General features: G+C 40.7%; 1 protein-coding gene across 1 annotated transcript in view; it reads left to right on the top strand.

The window, feature by feature from the left end:
- Positions 1 to 777: 777 nt before the first annotated feature.
- DNAH7 (dynein axonemal heavy chain 7) overlaps positions 778 to 18,287 on the top strand; it is a 256,542-nt gene continuing 239,032 nt past the window's right edge. Inside the window, exons 1-4 of the mRNA XM_066345867.1 lie at positions 778 to 847; positions 6,857 to 6,919; positions 13,287 to 13,349; positions 17,986 to 18,094. Of these exons, the coding sequence (XP_066201964.1) occupies positions 833 to 847; positions 6,857 to 6,919; positions 13,287 to 13,349; positions 17,986 to 18,094 (250 nt within the window). The 5' untranslated portion in view covers positions 778 to 832. The remainder of the gene's footprint in view (positions 848 to 6,856; positions 6,920 to 13,286; positions 13,350 to 17,985; positions 18,095 to 18,287) is intronic.

Here is an 18,287-nt window from a genome sequence, read left to right as displayed (position 1 = left end):
CAGAGATGTGCAGGTAAGGTAAATTGGTCTGTGTAGATTGTCCCAGTCTGAGTGAGTGTGGGTGTGATTGCTCTGCCATGGAAGGGCGTCCTGTCCTTTCTCCCCTTGCACCCCTGGGTCGCTCCAGCCACCTGTGACTCTGAACTGGAGTGAGTTCATAAATTATCTTGTTTTTATGAATCTTTCTTAACTGTATGTATAGCTCACGTTTATTTCAATGTCTAATGTTAGAAATGTTTTAAGGCATAATTTAGAAGTTTGGTGGTGTTTTTCTGACCAGAAATACCCTGTAGAAACTTCAACTAGCCTATGGCCCTGTGATAAAATTGATTTCATTATACAGTTTCCAAGAAACCTATCCACTACTTTAAGGAAGATTTACAATACTCTTAGTTCCCAATTATTTCTGGCCACTCCTTGTCAGTTGTCTTTGTGGGGTCACCTAACATCCAATTCTTAAATATTATTTTAATACTGGATTTTCTTGTTCTTGTTCTACACACTCCCTGAGCCCTCTCATCTGTTCTCTTGGATTTCACTGTCATTTATATGTTAATGACCTCAAATGCGTGTCCCTTGTTCAGAATGGGCTGAGGCATCCTGGAAAGCGCCTCAGTTTCCGGTGCTCTCCTGGGAGCCTCAGATGACCGGAAATGGGAACGGTGCTGGCCCGTTGCTAAGCAACAACCCTGCCTGGACGCTAGACAGCCCCTGCACTAGGAGCGGAGAGGACAGGGCGGCTCTCCCCGTCTCATTTGTGGTCCGAGGGCGTCGCGGGGGTGCCCGGCAGCAGCGACCCGGGCCGCTGGGTGCCGCCAGCGTCCTCGTAGTCATGAGCAGCGAGCAGGTGAGAGGGAGGCTCCTCGCCAGGCTCACCCCTCCCAGAAGCTCCCTATGCATTTCAAACGTGATTGAACCGGGTCCTTTAGACTCCCCAGTTGTGACCCCTGTGATACTGCCTGCTTCTCCCCGGTCTAGGATACTGAGTGCTTTTCTGAACACTCCTGTATTTCCTTATCAACCGTTGGCCCTTGATGTTGTCATAACAACCCTGTTATGTAGAGTGGCGCCAGCAGGGACCACGGTGCTAATGAGGGTGTGTTTGGGGCGCGGGAGCTCGGTGGGGCCTTGCAGTCGGTTTGGGCCCTGGGTTGGAATCCTAGCCCCTTCCTAGTTGTGTGACTTCAGGCAAATCATTACGGCTTTCTAAGCCTTCTGTACAGAAGGGAAATCACAATAACGTGTCCTCTTTTCTAAGGTTGTTGAGAAGTTCTAATAAGATACCATACCATACTATACTGAAAGTGTTTGGTTAAGTGGTAAATAGAATTTTTTCTTAAGAAAATCTCCAGATGGCAGGCTAATGAAAGAAGAATGTTGTAATAGCTACATCTCATAACTCTTTAATGAAGAGCAACAGTAGACGAAAGAAATGAGAACAATGGTCAAACTTTTAAAAGTCAGAACAAAACGAAGGCATTAAGCCTGGATATTATTCTGACTAGCTAGAAAACAACTTTAAAGCTCTAAGATGAACATCCAAAAGACCCCTTAAGCATCCTGGTACTGAATATAAAATAGTTGCTTTGAAGTCTGCAAATTTTGCTTAGCTTTTTTGTTTTGACACGGAACTATAATTCTTTTCAATGCTTCATAATATTTTTTGACTTAGAGATTATTATGGACGTGATGTTAAAAGGTGATTTATTCCCCTATCCCTTGGGTTGTAGATTACTAACAGAAAATATATTTATCAAATAAGTACTTAATGCCTAACTGATAAAGAAAATCTGGTTTCAGCATTTTATTGAAATGTGTAATAAATTGAGAACTAAGAAACAGATTCACTTACCATTTAATTAGTAATTAGTAAAAGAACAACTGAACAAAAAAAATTGGGATACAATTTACTAAAATATGGAACAATAAATTAATTTATTTTCTATCATAGAAAAAAATGATTTTTTCTATATGATATAAGCAAAGTTCTTTTATATTTTAATCTTTTGCATTAAATTAATTTATAATTAAAGTATAAATTATAATTACTTACATGTAGCTTATATATATATATATTTATAAATTTTTATTAATGTTAATGGGATGACATTAATAATTCAGGGTATATATATTCAAAGAAAACCTGTCTAGGTTATCTTGTCATTAAATTATGTTGCATACCCCTCACCCAGAGTCAGATTGTCCTCCGTCACCCTCTATCTAGTTTTCTCTGTGCCCCTCCCCCTCCCCCTAACTCTCTCCCTCCTTCCCTCCTGCGTCCTCCCTCCCCCCACCCCTGGTAACCACCGCTCTCTTGTCCATGTCTCTTAGTCTCGTTTTTATGTTCCACCAATGTATAGAATCATGTAGTTCTTGTTTTTTTCTGATTTACTTATTTCACTCCGTATAATGTTATCAAGATCCCACCATTTTGCTGTAAATGATCTGATGTCATCATTTCTTATGGCTGAGTAGTATTCCATAGTGTGTATGTGCCACATCTTCTTTATCCAGTCTTCTATTGAAGGGCTTTTTGGTTGTTTCCATGTCTTGGCCACACATGTAGCTTATATTTTCCTTTAACTGTTAATTTTGAGTATTTTAAAAAAATTTGTTGTTTTTATTGGAGTGACATTGGTTAATAAGATTATGTAGGTTTCAGGTGTACAATTCTATAATACATCACCTGTATATTGCATTGTGTGTTCACTACCCCAAGTCAGTCTCCTTCCACTGTGAGGCTAATTGGATTGTCCTGATGTTTTCTGAGCTGGGCTACTGGGTGTATTGGTTCTGGGACCTTTGGGGAGGGATTTTGGTGGATACTAATGTCAAAATCTGCCTGTGACTGGCTTTGGCAACTTGTTTGGAGCTAGAGTTATCCAGAGTTTGTGGCTGCCTTTGCTGGTCCTTCGTGTGCACAGGAAAGACCAAGCTGTGCACCAAGCAAGGCCAGCTTTTACCAGCCCTGAGCCTGGAGGCAGGTCAGCAGAAGTTCCCCGGCACCCCTGAGCCTGGAGGCAGGTCAGCAGAAGTTCCACGGCACCCCTGAGCCTGGAGGCAGGTCAGCAGAAGTTCCACGGCACCCCTGAGCCTGGAGGCAGGTCAGCAGAAGTTCCACGGCACCCCAGATTTGCCTTCACTTGCCTCTGCCTGTCGGCTCAGTCACTGAAAGAACCTCTGGCAATACTTCAGTTCAGTTGTGTGAGATAGGTTATCAGTCACCTTGTAGGAGTGAGTGCTGTTCACCAGATCAATCCAGTTTGAAATTCTGTACCAGTGCTAGGTGTGAGGCCACTCAGCAAACGTCCCAGGGTATACCAAGTCTAGATGCCACCCGCTGGGTGTTCCCGCACCCTTGTGTTGGGGCAGGGGCTCAGGGAGTCATGAAGGTGAGGCCAGCCGAGTTTATCAGGCCCGAACAGACCTCAGTCTTGTCCGTGTGAAAGGAGGGATCTGCACTGGTCAGTTGTGTGAGGGGAAATATCCCCTGTGCTAGAGCCATGTAACAGTCTGTCCCAGGTTCTGCCAGGAGCTCAATCTCAGCAGGGCAAGGCCACTGGTAGTTGGGAGGATGGGGATAGTGGGTCTTCTGTGAGGGAGAGGTGCCAGTCAGGCTTAGGGAAGGTGGGGGAGAGCGTTCTTCCCTAGAGCCACCCAACTCAGCCTGTCCCAGATCTGCCCCAACCTTGGTAGCGTGGAGTCGCCAGCAGTCAGGTGGAGGAGGCTGCCGGAAGCCCAGAGAGAGGGTGTGTCTCCTGTGAAGGGGAGGTGCCAGTCAGATTCATGGAAAAGAAGCAGGGAATGGTCTTTGCCCCAACCACAAAACTCAGTAACTGACAGCCCTTGAGTCTGCCCAGACCTCTACACCCGGCCGAGGCAGCTGGCTCCTCAGCAGGGCACAAGCTCTGTGTGGTGGGGTTTCAGGGAGGCTAGAGGGTGAAACATGGCGTTCTTCCAGGCTGATGCTATATGGAGGGAGTGCTCCACCCAGGAAAGATGGTGTCTGTGGTGTGGGCGAGTGACTGAACACAGGTATCCTGGCAGCTGTCCCCTCAGCTGTCTCTCCTGTGACTCTACTTGGCTCCGCCCTCGCACAGCCCAGGGCAAGCAGCTGCAAGCAAGGTCTTATGCACCCTTTAATAGGGCGCCTGTGTCTCTGGAGACTTCCATCTCTCCCTGGTGGACAGAATCCCTGATGATTGTCGCAGACAGAGGTGGCATGAGCGCCTCTTCCCAGTGCTGGTGCTCTGGGCTGGGGAGCCTGGGTTGAGGTTGAGACCCCTTGCTTCTCAGGGGGAACTTCTGCAGCTGAGAAATGCCTCTGGAATCTCAGCCTCTGCGGGTGGGAGCCAGGGCAGACTTTCTGCATCTCTGCCCTTCCTAGCAGTCTCGGTGTGGCCTCTTCTGTGAATGCTTGCTTATAAAACTCTTCAGCTGCTCCTCAGGTGGTTGTTCAGGTTACTCTATATTTTAGTTGTAATTACAGTTTGGTCCTGGGAGAAGGTGAGTGTAACTTCCATCTACTCTCCTGCCGTCTTGGATCTCACAGTCATTAAAAAAATATTTGTCACTGTCACCATTGTATACATGCAGCAACAGAGTTGCTTGGTGTGCATTTTAGTCTTTGGTCTGATCTTGAATCATAGTCTATGTTGTTGAAATTTACATTTCATGTTTACTATATTTGCAGCGGTGTTTCTGAATAGCTGTTATTTCGCAAAGCTCATAATTGACCAATTTACAACTGAAAAACATCTAGTATAAACCTATTTGCAGTTAAGTTTTAAGTTTTGCTTTATCTTAATAAAAGTAATGTTTAGAAATGACACCTACCATTCCTCCTGCTCCCTCTGAAAGAACTTACAATGTTGGAAAAGGCGGTGGGATTTTGGAAGGGCAGGTGTGAGCCTCTCTGGGATTATTCCCTGTTCCACATACTATTTAACCAGTAGAGGGCCTTCTCCCACCGCTTTGGCTGATGTGTAATTTAAACACTCTTGATTCTCTCATTTATGCTAATTTCAAATGTAGTTTTCCTTTTGAAGGGAGGAAAGCTTTTATATTTTAACCTAAAACAAATGTAATGAATTAAACTTTGGAAATGCCATTTTTATGTGACATTTACTTATGTATTCATTTAGTTTGAAAAAGTACGCAGGTGGTAATTTATATTTGCTGAAGGAGATTTTATCATATTCATCTCATTAGTAGAAGATTGAGACTGATGTGGCATTTTTTCAGAAATAGCAGTCTGGGTTCTTAAGTTAGCTATTTAAAATAAATATGTCTTTTACAACCGCTCTTTTCATTTTTAAAATTAGTTAAAATATAAAATAAGGCATTTTGAGTTTCAGTTGAAGATACTTTATAGATTCTGGTCATTTGATGAGAATGGTTAAATTGGAATTATATGAGGTTTATAACATTCCTTCTAATAGACAGGGGTTGAAAATCAAAACAAATAAAAAAGAAACAAACAAATAACCCCAGACAACTTAAGGAAGACTTAGACTCTAGCGATTTTGATTTTGCTAATGTAAAAATATATTAGTCAGGATCCAAACAGGAAACAGAGGGCATGCTCAAAAAGATTTAACTGAAGAAAACTTATAGAGAGACCATTTGCTGAGATGTGGGCAAGGTTAAGGAAGGAACCGACAGGGATGAGGAGGCATTTAAGGATTTACAGCAAGAGAAAACCATTACCACTCCTAGAACTGATGGGTCAAAGAAACTAAACACTACTCTCAGAATGAAAGAGGGGGACTTGGGATGGCAGCTTCCTGGCAGGAGCTGAGCTCTGGAGGAATTAAGCTTCTATCAGAAAGATGAGAAATAGGGAGCAGTAGGAAAGAAATGCCCTACACTCTTACTCTTCCTGCTGTCTCTCTGGTCTCCCACGGAGCCTCTCATTGCTTAATCCCTGCCAGGAGCCAGAGGTCTGGGAACCCATACATAAAATTTAGCCTTCTAGTCACAGAGGAGGAAGAAAAACATGGAGTTTGAAATTATTATAAGTAGATGCAGTGTTCAGAGACCTTTTCCTATTTATAAATCCATTGGCATTAAAAGTTTTTAAGTCTGCTCTTTGATTCCTAAAATGCATTTTTCCATCCCAAATCTCTATACCCGAGAACGTCTAACAAATGATGTATAAGACACTTGTGAAGACTATTATAAAATGTTTTTGAAGGATACACTCCCAGGATCTGAATAAATAAAGAACTGTATTGTATTCATGAGGGAGAGTCAGTATTATTAAAATGTCAGTTTTCTCCAGATTATTTCAGAAATTCAATATGTTTCTATTAAAATTCCAAAAACTTTCATGGAATGTGGATCCTAAAATTCACATCGTAGACTAAAGGTCAAGATTATGCATAATGTTTTAGAATAGTAAAATGTGAGAATAGCCCTACAGATTTCAAAACTGACTGTGGCCTAGCTAGTGGTGGCGCAGTGGATAAAGCGTCACCTGGGACGCTGAGGTGTGGGTTCGGAACTCTGGGCTTGCTGGGTCAAGGTGCACACAGGAAGCAACTACTGCAAATTGATGCTTCCCGCTTCTCTCCCCTCTTTCTCTTTCCCCCTCTCTCTTTCCTCTCTCTAAAAATCAGTAAATATAAAAATAACCATTAAAAGCAACTTACTGTGAAGTCATAGTAATTTAGACAGTATGATACACATATCATATCATCTTTACAGTATGTTTTAGAATATATTGGATATGGTGTGGGGTTTTTTTTGTGTTTTTTTTTTTTGCTTTATATTAGACTGCCTATAAAATTTGGTTGAGTTAATCAATTTATTATTAACATAGTAAACAGTTTTGTTTTTTATATTTTTCATGCAGGATAAATCAGCCAGCAAAGAAAAATCCAAGATACCAGTAAGATTTTTACCACAGTTATTTACGGTAACTTGCCAGTATTTTATCATACTTTATTGCTTTTATAGTAATGTTGTTTACTAATTTTCAAACTTCCAAATAAATTACTGATTTTATGATTTTCAGTTCTCTGCTTCATTTAGTATTTTTTTCTGATGGAGAACATTTATGAGGTACAGATCTTAGCAAAAATAACTATCTTAATAAATGAAGTGTAAACTGTAGTGTATCCTAGTTTGTACAGACTATTTGAGTATTCTGAATAAGTGAATTTTGAAGGTGGCCTAGCAGAAGCAGTGTTGGGGGTGGGAAATGACTTGTGTTACGGTTTTATCATTAGTGGCTCTGTGACTGTTGGGGAGTCACTTCCCTCTCTGAGCCCTAGTTCTGAGTTTAGAAGGACATGTATTGATTTGATGTCTCTTCCAGCACCAAAATGCTTTGCAACAGTATTTACATAGATTTTATTTTGAATTATTGTTATCCTGTGGAAGACATAGTTAATAGACACTTTTAGTTGATAAAGTGTGGCAAGTAAGATTTTCCTGCAATAAAATTTACTGTTTAATAATTATATTGAGTTTAATGCCATTGAGCTACACTCTGGTGATTCCTGGAAGTTGAGTTTAAGTGGAAGTTCAATGCAAACATTATTTGTTTTGCAAAATACTTTAAAAGCTCAGAGTGAGCTATAAAATGGAATCTGCATTGCTTCATACAGAGCAGATTCCTAATAATTTGAAATGTAAGATTCTTCCAGCTCAAAAAAAACTTGAGTGAAAAAAATATCAGGTGAATATTCCTGAACATTCCTAAGTACATGTTTTAATTGTCAACCTGTTTGTATACAAAATGCCAGGATTATTACACTATATTCTATAAAATAAAATCATAGCATCTTTTTTATTCTACAAGTATTTATTTTAAGTTTTCTAGTCTAAAAGATAAAAACTTAATGAAGTTTAAAACAAAAAAATTTGATGTTTTTTTAATGTTACTAGTATATAGGTGTTGAAATATCAGCTACATTTAAATTTATTGACTTAGTAAATATTCAGTGGCTGAGATGAATAATTTTTTCTGGCCAGTGAGTTATATAATTATTTAAAATTCCTTTGTTGGCTGACTTAAACCATTTGTTCATAAAACTGTATCTTGCAATTCTCCTTCCATATCCTTTGGGCTTTCTGTCTTTTATGATCAATCATATTTTAAAAATATTAAAAAGAATTCATTGAATAAAGAATTTATCATTTGAATATTAAGGTTTATACTTGAATAAAATTTTCCTATAGTAGTTAAGAACTAGAGTGATTTTTCACAGCAGACTTTCATGCTTCTAGAAGTGATCCCTGTCACTGAAATCAAAGTGACCTAGCACTGGTGGCTGCCAGCCTCATGAGCTGGTGACGTGACTCTCACCCGTCGTGCACACCTCACCCTTTGCACTCCCACGAATCTTAAATCCTGTATGGAGCTGGGTGAGAGTGGAAAAATGGAAGGGCAGACAGAAGGTGGAAGATCAGTGCTTTTCAAGTTGTCTTAGCTTGTTTTCAAGTGAAAAAAGTACCTGAAAAATGCACTTTATCTGGAAGGTGACCCCAGGAAGCAGGAGTAAGGGATTTGGGAGAGTAAAACTAGAAGAAAGAGAAGCCAGAACAAGGTGTGTTACCAAGTTGGTTGTCATCCTAGGCAACAGGGCGATCCTGCCATGACCTTCTGAGGAGCTGCTGGCATGCTTGCTGGGATTGTCCACTTCAAGGGGATCAGTGGGATCATTTATGCTTCAGCTCTCACCCCACACTGCTGGGGGCTCCTCCAGAGGATGTGAATTCCCACCTGCATCTGGCTACATTTGTATGTGCTGAGTGGACTACCCTGAGCTTCCCATGGCATTGGAGAAGGCCCACAGCAGAAAGCAAAAGCCATGTTCCTGAGGTTATCATTGGGGAAGAAATGCAGATTAAAATAGAATTGCTTGTTAGCATTTAAAAAATGTAGATATTACTAAATGGCTGCTCTTCTTGGTTAGCCAAAGAACTACTTTTTTATTTTTTATTTCTTTGTATTTTCCTGGAGGGAGAAGCGGGGAGGCAGAGAGACAGACTTTGCATGTGCCTGACTGGGACCCACCCAGCATGTCCTCTAGGGGGTGATGCTCTGCCCATCTGGAGCATTGCTCTGTTTCAACTAGAGCCATTCTAGCTCCTGAGGTGGAGCCCCTGGAGCCATCCTCAGTGCCCGGGCCAACTTTTTGCTTCAATGGAGCCTTGGCAGGAGGGGAAGAGAGAGAGAGATAGAAAGGAGAAGGGGAATGGTGGGGAAGCAGATGGGCGCTTCTCCTGTGTGCCCTAGCTGGGAATTGAGCCCTGGATTTCCACATACCAGGCCAATGCTGTACCACTGAGCAAACTAGCCAAGGCCAAGAACTACTATTTATAAAATACTCCAGGAGGTATGTATTTTGCACTACAATATAAGAAGGGGCCATTAAGGCCCTCTTCACCCTTTGTTCCACCCTGGGTGCTGATGAGACTGGGGTTAGAGCTCAGTGTGCAGAATGGGCTGTGTAGAGAACCAAAGAAGTCACGTGTGTGTGTGCGTGGGGGGGGGTGTAGGCAACGGGCTGAGCAGGTGTTTTGTACATTTTTGTGGCTCCAATACAATAGACCTCATTGAATTGCCTCTGCATCTTGATATGAAAATTCTAGGGCTTTGGATCATATATACCAGAACCTTTCTCCTCTATCATCTATAGCTGCATTCCCTCAGGCCTTTGCTACACCTCCATTCTACCCACAGGGAAGGAAGCCTTTCCGCCTGAGAACCCTTGTTGCACTTTTTAGCTTGAGAATGTGCTCGTTTCCCTCACATGCTGTGGTCTGCTGGGGACTGTAGAAAGCCGACCCATCTTGGGTATAGCACTGGGGAGTGTGAAGCATTCACTTAATCTGGCGTTGGTCCTTTCGCAAGTACTTTCTGAAGCCCACTGCAATTCTTTTAATTTTTTGAAGGGCTTGCTCAACCAATTCCTATCTTCTAAGATAAAGTTAAAATTATCTTAAAGTCAGTTTTGCCAGCTCTCTAAGACTGACTGAGACTGAGATAGAGTGGAGTGAGGGGATAAGACAGCAGGAGAGGCACGCACACAAATAAACTCCAGACAGAATTCAGACAGTAAGAGATTTACCAAACAGTGCTGTGCATATTCAGAGGAGATCATCTACAATTGTAATTAAGAAAGAATTCTAAGCTTTTTTGATACTGATCTTGAAGAAAGTACCAGATTTTAACAAGGAAATATTAAAGGGCACATTGGCAGTTCTGTTAGTCATGGTAATTGATACTGGCTGATATAACAGGAAGACCCCCAAATCCTGGAGACAACCCACCCAAGATCACCCCTTGCTCACAAGAAATCGGATGTGGGTCGGGTAGTCCTCCTCCTCCTTATAGCTGTGCCAGCGGGCCTCCTTGCTATTGGACGCAGGTGTGAGAGAGCAACAGGAAGCACACTAGCTCTTACTTCCTGTCCTGCTCACATTTCATTGGCTGGCTCAGGTGATATGGCTACAAAGTAACTGTGACAGAGGCTGGGAAATGAAATACTTTAGGACATACTCGTGAAGTTTTCGATGTTTCTGACCAAGAGAGAGGATGACTATGGGTTGAGGTGACCCTGAGTCACTAGCATATTCTTTAAATCAAGTTGCTTGGATTATTTTTAAAAGCTGCTAGACTATCCTCACTACTGACTCTAGTTTCCTCCGTCTGTATCTTGTTTACTGCTGTCAGAACCATTTATGAAATAATCCTTTGTCCTTGCATGATAAATAAGATAACAGGATAATTTATCATCTAAACTGAGATGTTACTGAGAGCGAAACTGCTACCAATTATGCTTGAACAAGAGGTGTAAATAAACTGGGATTGTCCTTAGTAAACTGGAACTTGAAGTCACCCCAAGAGGAGGCGACAATGGTTCTCCATTGCCAGCCAGGCAGTAAAGCCCCCAAACCCACGTCTTCCGTGGTTAACAGCCCCACCTACCCAGCCTCCTTTGCCCTTGATTTAGGTTCCTGTTTAAACATGACCCTTGCAAACTACCCCATCTAACTGAGCTCTTCTCCACCTTCTTTCTTTCTATCCCCTTTGCTCTTCTTTATTTTCTCCATTGAGCTTATTACTTCCTGACATTACATGATATGTTTATTCTGAAACAGCTGTCTGTACCCCCATTAGAATGTGAGTTCCACCAGGGGAGGGGATTTCTTCATGACCAAAGATCTAGGGCCTTAAAGACAGCCTGTCACATGGTAGGTGTTCAATAAATCACTGTTGAATAGGAGAATCGTTATACTTGCTACTCCAGTTGGGCCAAACCCCTTCACCATCAAACCCAACATCCCTCCCAAGTCGCTGTCCGTGATGCTCCCTCTGCCTTCAGTAAGCTCCTTGATGCTCTCTTTGGAGATCCAACTGTGCTTCAAGGCTTAGCTTCGTCCTTTCTCGCTTTGAAACTTTCTTTGAGTACTCTGTCCGCACCCTCTCCTCTCCTGGATGGAAGCATGCAGTTTTTAATATTAACTGGACTGTGCACTTCGTAGGGGCAGAAAGTACATCATATATAAGGTCCTCATGTGGACAATAAACATAAAAGTGGTACAACATGGCTTACCTCTCATAATTTGAAAGAGAATTAAATGAGATAATTTGTGTAAACTTCTTAAATCAGTACATGCACATAATGTAATCACTATAAAATATAATCAGTACCAAGAAGCATTGACAAGATAATTTATATATTTTGTATTTTGTACTAAGTCTTAAAAATCTAATGTATGTTTTATACTTAAACACACTTTATTTCAGATGAGTAACATTACAAGTGGTCAACAGCTAGAGGTGGCTAGTGGATGCTCTTAAGTAATGTAGCTTTAAAGAATACACGAATAGCAGACATACAGAGCAGCCATTCCTCCTAGGCCTGAGGGAGAGTACTCAAGGAAGAAACTTGAAAGATCTGTCCCTTCCCCAAAGCTTAGATTAAGACCTCTTGGAGAGGCGGTAGCGGTGACCCACTTGGGTGGCAATAGCACGTGCTGAGGTGTTGCAGGCCTGGGCTGGGGCGGGAGAAAACCACCTGCTGCTGTGCTGAAGAGTCTGAAAGGAAGGCCCCTCTGTGAGGTACGGGAAACTTTCCGGAAAGTTACCCTTAGGAATGGCAGGGAAACCTGCGGAGGGCGTCTGCCACTGGGTCAGCCACACACCATCGTCCAGGGAGGTACCAAGGGCCGGATGCTGGCTGCTGGCAGCCACATCATGGGAGAAATGAGGGAAAGCACTGGAATCGGTGCTTACAGCGTTCTTTTAGCGCCCTTTCTGATAGGAATGCTGGTTGGCAAAGGAGAAGTGTGATAGGTTTCTGCTCAGGATCACAAAGGAAGACCCAAAAAGGTAGACTTGGAGCTGAGAGGCAATAAATTGACAACTGGCAAAAAACACAACTCATATTATCTGCTTTATCGATCAAAGCACCATTCTCAACAGTGCTTCCTCTCACCTAGAGGAAATTTCTGCAATGGAATCATCTTCTACTCAAAAGAGATAATAGCACTTTTCTCTGAAAGTTGTTGCTAAAAAGTACAAATACTCCTTATGGCAGGGGTTGGGAACCTATGGCTTGCGAGCCAGATGTGGCTCTTTTGATGGCTGCATCTGGCTCTCAGAAAAATCTTTAATAAAAAAAAATAACGTTAAAAATATAAAACATTCTCATGTATCACAATCCATTCATTTCCTACCACTCATGTTCATGGTTGCCAGTGGCTGGAGCCAATCACAGCTCTCCTTCGGGACAACACCAATTTTTTATTGGATAATGCATAACGTACACGGGTTGTTATATGGCTCTCACGGAATTACATTTTAAAATATGTGGTGTTCATGGCTCTCTCAGCCAAAAAGTTCCCGACCTCTACCTTATGGCAAACTGAGGAGGTGTAATCCTGAACACACTGTCAGCTGGGAAGTAGAGCATTCTGGTTGTCCATAAGACAAAAATGATATTTTTTGCAGTGGATCTGAATAAGTTTAGATGGACACTGACTAGTTTCAGATGAATTCCCAGAAGATAATATAATCGATAAAAGGCTTTACACACTTGTAAAGCTTTCTGACTAGTATTGTTGGGTACCATTGTTAGTTCTTTCCTTGCTGTAAAGAAAGCAATTCTAAGACATATTTTGAGACTTGGAAAGGTAAGTACAGTAAATCTATGAATATTTTAGACTGTGTGGGCTTTACTTTATAGTAGACCACTAAAACATTGGTTGAGTGAATTAATTTGAGCATTACCAGAGTTAAGTTTCATTCCCCCATATTCTTCCTGCAGGATAAAGCAGCCAGCAGAGAAAAAGGCAAGGCACCAGCACGGGCTTTACCGCAGTTGGCTCCGGTAATTGACTTTACACACTCTCAGTGACTTTGCCCTTTCAAAAATGTTTATTAATTTTCAAACTTGTAAGTAACTAAATTTCTGATTTTGAATTTTGTGCTCCACTTGACTATTTTCTGATAGAGAAATTCTATGAAGTGTACATATTAAGAAAATAACTATTTTAATAGTGACCATAAAATATAATTTCCTAGTTATGTTCAGAGTATTTGAATATTCTGGATAAAAGAGTTTTTAAGATGGACTAGCAGGAAATATATCAGTGTTGGAGTCAAGAATAAGGCCTCAGGGTGCAGCTTTGTCACTAGTGACTCTGATCTGAGCTGGTCCCTGAGCTCCCTGAGCTCCCGTTTCTGAGTTTGAACAGGAGCAGAGTTGATTTGATGATCTTTGAGATGTGTCTTCAGTCGGCGAAATACTCTGCGTCACAGAGGATTCCTCAGATGTTTCCATTCTATTTTATTATTATCATGACTATAAATTGTCATTATCTGGTGGAAGAGGCAGTTAATAAACATTTGCGGCTGATAAGTACGTGGTAAGATATACTTACTGTAATAAATTTTACCATCTAGTAATTATGTTGAGTTCAATGCCACTGAGTTATGCTCTTGCGACTCCTGAAGTTGAGCTTAAGTGGAGGTTCAGTGCAAACATTGTGTTTTCTTTTAATTGTGATAAAATATACACAACACAAAATTTACCATTTTAACCATTAATTGAAATATAGTTCACTGACATTAAGAATATTCACATTGTTGAGCAACCATCACCACTATTCATTTCTATATGTCTTTCATCTTCCCAAACTGAAACTTTATCCAGAAAACAGTAACTCCCATTCCCCCTCTTCCCAGCTCATGGCAACCACCATTCTACTTTCGGTCTGTGAATTGACTGCTCTAGCTCCCCTATGTATGAGGAATCATACAATATTTGTTCTTTTGTGTCTGGCTTATTTCATTTAGCATAATGTTTTCAAGATTCAGCCAAAGCATTATTTTTGAAAGATTATTTTAACAGCTAAGAACAAACTAAAATTGATTTTGTGTTTAAAAAAGATTCCTGATAATTTGAAAGGAAAGATTTTTTTTCACTTAGAAACTTGAATTAATATTCTTAGATGAAATTATATGAAACATTTCAAAATACACATTTTAATAAAAATATGCTTTTATTAACAACTTGATTATCATGCCAAGTTCTATAAAACTGAGTATATATAGTATATTTTTCTTAGTTCTGCAAAATCTGTCATAAATTTTATAGTTTAAAAGACAAGAAGCGGTCAGAGGGAAAGGGGAGGAGAGGATGAGATCAGAGAAGGGAAAGGGATTAGTGAGATTATATATACATAGCACAGCATTATAGAGAGCAGGACAGCAAATCCTGAAGGGAAGGGGGGAGGGCGTTGGGGTGAGGAGACAAAGGGGGCATCAAGGGGAACATGGGGGTGGCAGGAGGGAGATATATTCAGTGGGACACTTGAATCTATGTAAGCATAATAAATTAAAATCAATAAAAAATTGAAAAAAAAGACAAGACCTGAAATGAAGTTGATATATTATTCTCTTTTTAAAAGTTTAAAAACATATATTTCCTGATATACTCCTTGGGCAAGTGAAATAAAGGACAAAATAAACAAATGGGACTATATCAAACTAAAAAAGTTTTACAGAGCAAAAGATATTAATAACAAAATGAAAAGACCATACATCTGATTAGGGGTTAATAACCAAAATTTATAAAGAACTTAGAAAATTCAATACCAGGAAGACAAGTAATCCCATTAAAAATGGGCAAAGGACCTGAATAAACATTTCTTCAAAGAGGACATACAGATGGCCAATAGGCATATGAAAAAAATGTTCAACATCATTAATCATCAGACAAATGCAAATTAAAACTACAATGAGATATCATCTCACACTTACCAGAATGACTGTCATGAACAAATCATACAGCAAGTGTTGGTGAGGCTGTAGAGAAAAGAGAACCCCCTTGCACTGCTGGTGGGAATGCAGACTCATGCAGCCATTGTGAAAAACAGTATGGTGGTTCCTTAAAAAATTAAAAAATGGAATTGCCCTATGACCCAACTGTCTCACTTCTAGGAATATTTCCTAAGAATTACAAAATACTAATGCAAAAGAAGATATGCACCCTCATGTTCATTGCAGCATTGTTTGCAGTAGCAAAGATCTGGAAATAGCCCAAGTGTCCATCAGTGGATGAATGGATAAAAACACTGTGTTATATTTACACAATGGGATACTACACAGCCATAAAAACAAGGAAATCTTACCTTTTGCGACAGTGTGAATGGACCCGGAGTTTATTATATTAAGTGAAATAAGTGAGGCAGAGAAAGAAAAATAGCATATGATCTCATCTATATGTGGAATCTAATGAACACAATAAACTGAGGAACAAAACAGAAACAGAGTCAGGGTAACAGGGAACAGCTGTCAGAGGGAAGGGGAGAGAGCATAGGATCAAAGAAGGGGAAGGGAATAGTCAAAACATACATATACACATAGCATATATATACAGACAACAGGGTAGCAATAGCCAGAGGGAAAGGGGGGTGGATGCAAGGGGAGGAGGAGCAAAGCGGGAGAACTGGGGGTGTAAAGAGATCTTGTATGGGGCCCAGGGGCACAATGTGGTGTGTGAAGAGTGTTATATTAAGTGGGACACCTGAAACCATATCAATACAATAAATTAAAAATAAAAAATAGCCTGACAAGGTGGTGGCGCAATGGATAAAGTGTCAGACTGGGATGCAGAGGACTCAGTTGGAAACCCCGAGGTTACCAGCTTGAGTGCAGGCTCATCTGGCTTGAGTGCGGGCTCACCAGCTTGAGCACAGTTGCTGGATTGAGCATGGGATCATAGACATGACCCCATGGTTTCTGGCTTGAGCCCAAAGGTCTCTGGCTTGAGCCCAAGTCGCTGGCTTGAGGCCACATTGCTGGCTTGAGCAAGGGGTCACTCACTTTGCTGTAGCCCCCTGGTCAGGGCACATATGAGAAAGCAATCAATGAATAACTAAGATGCCGCATTAAAGAATTGATGTTTCTCATCTCTCTCCCTTCCTGCCTGTCCTGTCTGTCCTTATCTGTCCCTCTCTCTATCTCTGTCACAAAATAAATAAATAGAATTTAAAAATTAACACATTTTGAAACTGAAAAAAAAAAATTGCTTTTAGTTTGTTGTGTCTTGTTAGTATAGAGGTTTAAAAATGTAAAATTAACTTAAATTTTCTTATTTAATATTCAGTGGCTGAGTTTCTTGTCAGGGGCATACAATAGTCTAAAATACATTTGTTGGATGACCTAAACCTGGTTCTATGTTCATATTTGGGCATGTATTACATTCTTTCAGCATTCTTTGAGTTTTATGTATTTTAAGGGAAATATTTTTAATACATGTTTTAAAATAATTCATTTTTTAAAATAATTGTTTTCTTTTGAAAAATAAGATTTGGACTGGGATAAAATTTTCTGGCAGTAGTTAAGACCAAGAGTGCTTTTCATTACAGACCTCATGCTTCTGGAGCTGATCCTTGCTGAGACCAAGGAGACCCAGCCTCTGTGAGCTGGTGACCTTTCCCCCTTCCTGCACATCTCACTCATGGGACTTCCCCAAGTCTTAAATCCTTTATGGAGCAAGACGAGAGTGGGAGAAGGGAAAGGCAGGTGGGTGGATGGGAAAGCATTAATTTATAAGGTGTCTTCGCCTATTTTCCTGGTTAAGAAGAGCCCGAAACAAGGACGTGCGTGCAGGTAGTTTCTCTGGAAGGAGTGCGGCCCTGGGGAGGGTAAACTGGGAAAGAGGAAAAGCCAGTGTCAGCACTGCTGTCAGGTTGGTCTGCATCTGCAAGGAAGACATAGAGCCAATTCTCAGCATTAAAAAATTAGTACATTTTACTTTAAAACCCTCCATCTGTGTTTATTGAAGAACCATGGATTCCGGTAACTGTGCATCTGTGCTCTGGTGTTGCAAAAATTGGCTCGAGTTAATTAGTTGTTGCCCTTTGAAAGACTTAAGTGTTCCTTCGTCTGCCATGGTCCCGATCACCTCACCCTCCGTTGCTTCCCAGCACTGAAACTGAGTGCCAGTAGCTGTCAACATCAGCCTTGCTCCCACTTTTATGAAATCTGCCTGAATTAAGATTTGTGTAAGTATAAGAATTTATGGCCCCTGCCTTAATCTGTGGAATAAATGTGTGAGTTTCCAGAGTGATCTAGAGACACTTAAAGCCATGAGAACAGGAAGACCTTTTGGAGCTGGAATTGGAGATCAGCAGAGAGTGAGTCTCATGAAAATGGAAAGCTTAAAAAACATGTGCCAGTATCTGGGGGTGAGGAGGCTTTCTGGAATGAACCCCTCCGTGTTAGTTACATGCACTCCATCAAATCAGCAGAAGAGCCATTGGCAGTGCCTCCCAAATGTCACACATTTGGCCATTCCTGGGCTTGAATAAGATTTGATGTAGAGTGCTTGGGCTTTTCCCCCAGATGTCCTCATTTGTTGGAGAAAATATGTGTTTATAAATACTCATGCGTTTCATGAAAAAAGTTTTTTTATTCTGATCTTGTTTTATTAATGCTATTTAAATTTTACATTACAGGTGAGTACAAAGCCCCAGTGGCTGCAGACAGCGCCATCATTCCAACTGAGTATAAACCAGGATGACAATATTCCAGAACCTTTTAGTGTCAAAAATGAACAGACATATGGTAAGAACTTTAATATTCAAACGTAGATTTAAGAAACTTTTATAGAGAAAATAATCATACAACGTTTAGCTAAGAGAGTACTGCAATTGTAAAACAAAATTTGTAACAAGTAGAAAAATTTATCTCAAATGTTTTCTTTCAGAAAATGATTGATTCCGATGTTAGCTATTTTAAGCTGTTGTAAATGTTACAA

The sequence above is a fragment of the Saccopteryx leptura genome, chromosome 7, assembly GCF_036850995.1.
Source record: "Saccopteryx leptura isolate mSacLep1 chromosome 7, mSacLep1_pri_phased_curated, whole genome shotgun sequence".
Taxonomy (NCBI): domain Eukaryota; kingdom Metazoa; phylum Chordata; class Mammalia; order Chiroptera; family Emballonuridae; genus Saccopteryx; species Saccopteryx leptura.
Note: the sequence above shows the minus strand (reverse complement) of the source record. Positions and strands in the feature narration are given on the sequence as shown.